Here is an 8,305-nt window from a genome sequence, read left to right on the forward strand (position 1 = left end):
CAATGACAAAGGACTGTCGCTCTGACAAGCGTGAGGTCGGATACTCTAGTGCCTCTCCTCTCCACCTGAGAGCGCTGATCACAGATCCGCACATGTTCGCCATTTTTCAGACGGTTACACGAAGTCAGTGTTGAAAGAACATGGCGACATCCATTTGTAGGACGTTGAAATACTTTCAGCCGATAACATGTCAAAATATTAAGGTATGAAATTATTTAGATATTACCCCAACAGGGAGGGCACATACATTTTAATGTATAAGTTAATGCTGCTCGCATAACTTCAGTGAACATGCATCTGAATGATATTCATTGAGTGTCAGCTAGAGACTTTAGTGCATGTTATAAATGTTTGGGTGATTTATTTCCTTGTGTTTTTTTTAAAGGAAAAGCAACAGCTTTTGTAAAAAATAAATAAAAAAATCAAATATTAATTTAATTTATACTCATTTATTGCCAAAATCCCTTCTTCGTATAACCCAGTATGCCGCGTCGTTGCTGGACGTGCGGTTGGTTCCGGTGTTGGTTCCGGTCCGCACGAAGAAACGCTACTTCATTCCTCCAGCGGTGAATGTGAAAGAGAGAACACAGACCGAGCAGGAGACTAAAGCCCGGGCTGCGGGTGTGGTGGTCCGACAGCAGTACATAGAGAGACCCATCAACATCTCGTGCACAGGTACGCATATCAAACTACTGTCATTCCTTGCACAAATACATGCAAACTCTTCCATTCCAGTTAGTCTAGACACCTACTCATCCTTTAGTAAATTACTTACACACTACTTTTAGAAATGTGTACATTGGCAGAATTATTTCCAATGTCAGATGTAACCATAAGCCTTCCATTCAAAGCGTTTTTAAAGGGATATTTCACTCATAAACAAAAACTCTGTCATTAATCACTCACCCTCATGTCATTCCAAACCTGCAAGAATTTCGTTCATTTTCGAAACACAAATGAAGATATTTTTGATGAAATCTGATGGGTTTCTGTCCCTCCATTGACAGTTACGCAACTACCACTGATGCTTCAAAAAGTTCATAAAGAGACCGTAAAACTAATCCATATAAATTGAATGGTTTAGGCAACATTTTCTGAAGAGACTCGATCACTTTTTTATAAGATGAAGAGATTTAATTTAGGATTTTTTTCACTTATAAACATTCATTAACTCACACATCAGTTGTGTTAAACAGAAGCATGACGTGTTAACAGCATAACATCAAGCTTGACGTCAAGCATGTTCAGTTAAGCTTCTGTTTACGTTCGCTGATCAATGTTTATATGTGAATAAAAGCCTAAATTCAATCTGTTCGTCATATGAAGCAATCGATTCTCTTCAGAAATTTTAATTTAAACCTCTCAATTCATATGGATTAGTTTTATAATTCTTTATGAACTTTTTGAAGCGTCAAAGTGGTAGTTGCGTAGACTGTCAATTGAGGGATAGAAATCTCTGAGATTTCATCAAAAATATCTTCATTTGTGTTTCGAGGATGCATGAAAGCCTTATGGGTTTGGAACGACATGAGGGTGAGTGATTGATGACAGATTTTTAATTTTTTGGGTGAACTATCCCTTTAAGATAATCGCATGAAACACACTACCATTTGGGGTCAATATGATTTATTTGTTTGTCTCTTTGCTTTCTATTCCAAATAAATTCTGTTCTTTTAAACTTTCTATTCATTAAAGAATCCTGAAAAAATGTATCACAGTTTCCACAAAGATTTTAAACCGTTTTCAACTTTGTTAATAACAAAAAATGTTTCTCGAGCATCAAATCCGCATATTAGAATGATTTCTGAAGGATCATATGACACTAACGACTGGAGTATAATGATGCTGAAAATTCAGCTTTACCATCACATGAATACATTACATTTGAAACAAAAACAGTTATTTTGAATTTTAATAATGTTTCACAATATTACAGTTCTACTGTATTTTTAATCAAATAAATGCAGCCTTGGTGAGCATAGAAGACTTTTACATACAAAAACATACATAAAAAACTCACACCAACCTAGAGCTGGGCGATTTTTTTCCCCTAAAAAAATCTGCGATTTTTTTTATAAAAAACTCGATTTACGATTCGATTTGATTTTTTCTCCCCCCATTTAAAACAAAATAACTGTGAACTGTAAATCTATTTTAAAAATATATATTTATTGTATTTAATTAAAGTGCATCAACATAAACAAAATTGCAAAGGCAAACCCTTTCTCTAACTGAAAAGTCACTGTGCAACAAAGATTGTTAAACATCCAAATTATTTATACTGTATTTGGATTGATTGAGCTAATAAAACAACAAAAAATCCTAACTCTTATGCCTGGTTCAGATTACACGATTTTTTTTTGTCTGTTACAATAGTCACTGTCAGATTACACGATTTTGACTCCTAAAAATCTTGTCATGTCGTGGACAAGAAACATGTCAGACTACACATTGTTTTACGACCAGTCATCGCGAGCCGTCTCACACACTCATTCACTCGCTCGCGCGCACACACACACACACACACACTCACTCACTCACTCACTCACTCGCACATACACACTCACTCACTCGCACATACACACTCACTCACATACACGCTCTCTCTCTCTCTCTCTCTCTCTCTCTCTCTCTCTCTCTCTCTCTCTCTCTCTCTCTCACACACACACACACACACACACACACTCGCGAACACACACTCTCACTCACTCGCGCGCCGTCGTCGTCGTGGAGGACCGTTAAAAAATTAAACATGCTAATATTTTTGACGTGATGTCGTGAAGCATCGAGGGCTGCGCCGCAGGGAGCGTTCTACGGAAACCCTGAAGGAAGATTTGGTGAATGCAAAATTTATGTATTGGGAGAAAAAAAATCTAAAAAATCGATTTTTTGAAAATATGAATCGATTTGACCTACCAACTCGATTTTTAAATCAAATCGATTTTTTTCCCAGCCCTACACCAACCCCCCTAACGTTTGAATGTTAGTGTACTTTCAGCCAAGTGTGTCCAAACGTTTTACTGGTTCTGTATTATTGCATCAAGTTTTGTGATATATGTCTCGTTTTTTGTTCAGATTCATATTCAAAACCTTGAAGTCTTGAGCATTGCTCTTCAGATGTTCAGATGATATATGTAAGGAATAATTGACGACAGGCCGTTGAATTATTAGAAAAATAATGCACACCCGAGGTGGTAATGCGGTCACGACGCGAAGCGGAGTGGCCGATGAGACGGCTCGCGATAAGTTACCACACCTCGAAACATTGTTCAGATTACCGGTATGTATTTCAAGACGTTTGTAAAGTTTTTGTCATTAAAATGCTCTTGTATGTAGGACTAATTTCTTACGCATCTAATCCCATGGCTCCGTTGCTAATTCCAAAACATCATTTTAGAGTTAGTAACGGAGGTTTGAGCCACTGATAGCTGACTAATGCTGGGCACACACGACTAGCTGACACATTCTCTGACTGTTTTCATCGACTGCAGATTTTAAACACCGACTTTGAACACAGACTGAACGCGCTGAACATGCGTTTGGGCATGATCAGTCATACGTATCGAATTACATTCATAACCGGCCTTAAAGTGTGTCCCCAGTTATTAATGCAGTTATTAGAGAGAGAGATGTTGCAATAATGAGACAGTAAAGCATGTGCGTCAATATTATTATTTATTTATTAATTCAATTCCTTTTAATTAATTCGAATTCATTCTTTTTTTCTATTATTGACAGATGACAGACTAGCCAAATAAATGAAACACAAAGCCCTTTTAACAAGTAGGCCTATCAATAATTATTTATTTGTTATATTATCTGCAATAATAATCCGTGCTGCAGGACTATCCATTTATTTAGCCTATATTCAGTTTAATTTTCTATTGATTATAGATAGGACTATATACTTTATTTATTCAAATTAAACTGAATGTTTCCATTGATTGTGAAGCTAGACATTGAAAATTCCAGATCAAGCGCATTCGGCTAAATGTTTTTTCTTGTTATGAATTGTATCCTATTTTCCGTTATTACCGTTAACTACGCGAAGTGATATGGAACTATAATGCGGTCAAGACCTGCCTGGAACTACTTTAGCTGTGCGTTTCCCTGAAAATAATGCACACCTTAGAACGTTCGTCAACCAATCAGATTCAAGCATTCAACGGCCCTGTAGTATAAGTAAGGGTTAATGCACGACGAGGTGTCCATTGTCAGGTATTAATGGACGACGGCGAGGCGTGAACCGTCCGATGCGCAGCGGAGGACGGTTGCCTCCGCCGAAGTCCATTACCGGACGGTTGCCTCCGCCGAAGTCCATTAATACCTGACAATGGACACCTCGAAGGGCATTAACCCGCTTATACCATGGTCACTTGCCAAATAACACATTTTTAAAACATTAGTTTATATTTTAATTAGTTTTACAATCGAAATCTAAAGTTACAAGTTACAAACAATAACTTGGTTTCCTTGGTTACGCCTGACGGTTTATTTAGGTGTACATTATCACTTTTTAACGGACTTATTTATTAAGTCGAGCGCACTATTTAATATCTCCCGTATACAGGCGTTGCCAAGCAACGTGGCCACCGCGACCCGACAGCAGCAGTTGATCAGTGAGTTTGAGCCAGCGCAATCATTTAGAACTGTCATCAGGCAAATTGACGGGACGCCTTTCCTAGGTGTACATTATCAATTTTTAATGGACACCCTGCAGCCAATCAGAATCAAGTATTCACCCAGACCATGGTATAAAGTTAAATAAGTGATGTTGGATTTTCACATTATGGTTAGTCATCGGTTGTGATCTTTTTTTTTTCAGCTGGCATCTTTGATCCGTACGTTCCTCCTGAAGGAGATGCTCGCCTCTCCACTCTGTCCAAAGAAGGTCTGAAACAGCGCACAGAACAGCTGCGTCAGAGTGCAGCGTCACAGCTGTCGTAAGGCCCACCTCTGCCTCTGTGTTTCATTCTTCCAGTCAAACCCAACAGAACTATGCTGGGCTAATATTGGTATGGTTTTCTGTTTGACCAGGATTCGTAAAATAAAGGATCATGACCCCGATTTCTCCACTAAAGCATTTCCAGAACTAGCTCAACAGATCTTCATAGACGCTCATGCAGCACTCACAGAGTAAGAAACAAATCTTATTTTTACAACAAAAGTTACTGCTTGATTGTTGACTGTACTGTAAGATTTTTTTTTATGTTTTTGAAAGATGTCTCTTCTGCTCAACAAGGCTGCATTTATTTGATCCAAAATACAGCAAAAACAGTAATATTATTAAATATTTCAAAATAACTTTTCTATTTGAATATATTTTAAAATGTAATTTATTCCTGTGAACAAAGCTGAATTTTCAGCATCATTACTCCAGTCTTCAGTGTCACATGATCCTTCAGAAATCATTCTATTATGATGATTTGATGATCAAGAAACATTTATTATTATCAGTGTTAAAATAGAAATCTTTTTTAACATTATATACTAGCATTTAAAAGTTTTTTTGGAATGAAATTAACACTTTCATTCAACAAGGATGCATTTAATTGATCAAAAGTGACAGTAAAGACATTTATAACATTACAAAAGCTTTCCATTTCAGATAAATGCTGTTCTTTTAAACTTTTTATCATCAAAGAATCATGAAAAAAAGAATTTACACAACTGTTTTCAACATTGATAATATAATAAATGTTTATTGAGTAGCAAATCACCATATTAGAATGATTTCTGAAGGATAATGTGGCACTGAAGACTGCAGTAATGATGCTGAAAATTCAGCTTTGATCACAGGAATACATTTTAAAATATATTCAAATAAAAAAGTTATTTTAAATTCAAAAAATATTTCACAATATTCCTGTTTTTACTGAATCAAATAAATGCAGCCTTGGTGAGCAGAAGAGACTTTAAAAAACATAAAATCTTACCCATCTAGAACTTTTGAACAGTAGTGTATGTGGTGTTCCTTGTCTTTTCCAATTTTCCCCTCTTATAACATCTATATTAATCATTATGTATTTGCATAAATGTCCTCTTTTCCCAGATTTAACAAAGTAAAGCTCCATTCTTTGGTGACAGAGAGGTGTTACCCTGTAAGTAAATCTGTATATTGATAATTTAATATATGATTTATAGTGCAGCGTGACTTTGTTCAGCATTTCAGATTATCCAACCTGTGTGTGTGCATGTTTTGCAGGAGATGGTTCGGGGGAACCGTTATAGGACTCTGCACTGGCGCTTCGTTGAATCACTGGAGCCGCCACGGGTGGTTCATACACGGTGTCCTGACATGATCAGCAAGGGCAACCTGTACGGCCAGGTGACTGTCCGCATGCATTCTAGACAGGTGAGTGAAGAAGAATGGGATTATGTAGGAGTACTGAGTTTGGGCTCATGATACCACTTCATCAATCCATCTCTCAGACATTAGCAGTCTATGACCGTTTTGGCCGGTTGATGCTGGGGGATGAGGAGGAACCCAGAGATGTCCTGGAATACCTAGTGCTGGAGAGGCATCTGGTCAACCCTTATGGATGCTGGAGACTTCATGGCAAGATTGTTCCAGCATGGGCTCCCCCAAAAGATCCCATTATTAAGGTAAATGACTGCTGTTTGTTTCTGTAATGTCTGTAATAGTGATAATTTACTTCACACATGCACATATATATATATATATATATATATATAGAGAGAGAGAGAGAGAGAGAGAGAGAGAGAGAGAGAGAGAGAGAGAGAGAGAGAGAGAGAGAGAGAGAGAGAGAGAGAGAGAGAGAGAGAGAGAGAGAGAGAGAGAGAGAGAGAGAGAGCTGCATTTTATACTGACTTTTTTTGAAGAATACATTTTATATGCAATTTAAAAACAATCTAAGAAATGTGATGTTTGGATTAGGTGTGTGAAGGAGCAAAACGTGAATTTTTTAAAAGTGAGAGATGTTACTTTATATGACATCTGATTTCAACAGACTGTCATGATTCCTGGTCCTAAGCTGAAGCCCGGGGATGAGTTTGAGAGTCTGAATTACCAGGTACCAAAGCCGAAGGCAGTGCAGTGGTATAAGTAATTCTGAATGTGGTGCCTTACTCCACCCAACACAGGTCCACTCTGTACAGACTGATTCCTGATAATCAAAATAAATATTACTGTATTTATAAAACCTTGGGTTGTTGCTTTTTCCCCCACATTTAATTAAAACAAAGTTAATTGAACTCAAGCACTTTGAAATACATGCACATTGATTTGTTACCTACAGTGATCAACATGATGTTAATTCATTACACATGGAAATAGATGAAAATCAACACCTTGCAGTTGAAAAGTTTATTTCAGAATGCTTAATTGACAGTTTCAAGAATATAAAAATAAAATGTTGCATTTTTACTTTGACAGAAGTTAATGGAAACTTCCTTTGGCTACTGTTGAAAATTGACTGTTGGTTCTTACAAAAATCTTACTTCATACAAAAGCGCAATCTTTATGTTCCTGGTTTGAAAAGCTAACATTGCAAGTACATTCAAAATCACAGAATAACTCAAAAACAAACTCTAACTCTGGTAGGAATTATAAGTGCAATCTAATGGTCATTACTTGTGCTAATCTCTAGTTATTTTAAAGGGGTCATCGGATACCCATTTTCCACAAGTTGGTATAATTCTTTAGGGTGTTCATGTAAAGTTTGTAATAGACTTTGGTTAAAATTCCTCAATGGTTGTGTAAACCAACACCCTTTTTACCTCCTCAAAAACAGCTGTTCACAGTGACCTGCATGTCTCTTTAAATGATAATGAGCAACTGCTCACCCCACCCCTCTCTTCCGTGGGGGGTGTCGAATGGCTGAGGGCAGAAATATGCTAATACGGGACAGTCCGTGGGTGGAGCATGAGTATTATGACATAGTGCTCAGAAAATCCAAACGGCCTGATTATTGAGAGTGTTTAGACTTTTTGAGGATTAAAAAAAAAGGAGTGAATGGGTTTTTGTCATTGTATGGTGGTTGTGTCCACAAACTGCAAAGACACATTTATATGCAAACACCATATAAAAGTGAATTTTGCATCCGATGACCCCTTTAAGAAGAAAGCAGCATGTAAAAAGGTTGAATTAAACACGTTTTGTAAACCCTCATTTAGTTTCACATGCTCACACAATGGGACTTAAAATTGTATTCTAAAAAACAACAATAAGAATATTCTGGACTAAACCACTCAATTCACAAATCAAATTTAATCATATTTAAATGTTTTCTTAAAGATCAAGAGTTTGCCCTAGATAAAGATTATATTATATTTTATGTCCATT

General features: G+C 36.9%; 1 protein-coding gene across 1 annotated transcript; it reads left to right on the plus strand.

Moving 5' to 3' along the window:
* The first annotated feature begins 2 nt into the window (after positions 1-2).
* mrpl45 (mitochondrial ribosomal protein L45) lies at positions 3-7,396 on the plus strand. Its single transcript, XM_081358553.1, has 8 exons — positions 3-203; positions 483-675; positions 4,826-4,943; positions 5,038-5,136; positions 6,053-6,101; positions 6,206-6,355; positions 6,433-6,606; positions 6,972-7,396. The coding sequence occupies exons 1-8, from the start codon at positions 141-143 to the stop codon at positions 7,068-7,070; spliced, it is 945 nt and encodes a 314-aa protein (XP_081214679.1). The 5' UTR covers positions 3-140; the 3' UTR covers positions 7,071-7,396.
* Positions 7,397-8,305: the final 909 nt, after the last annotated feature.

The sequence above is a fragment of the Scardinius erythrophthalmus genome, assembly GCF_964197995.2.
Source record: "Scardinius erythrophthalmus genome assembly, chromosome: 25".
NCBI classification, from domain to species: Eukaryota; Metazoa; Chordata; class Actinopteri; order Cypriniformes; family Leuciscidae; genus Scardinius; species Scardinius erythrophthalmus.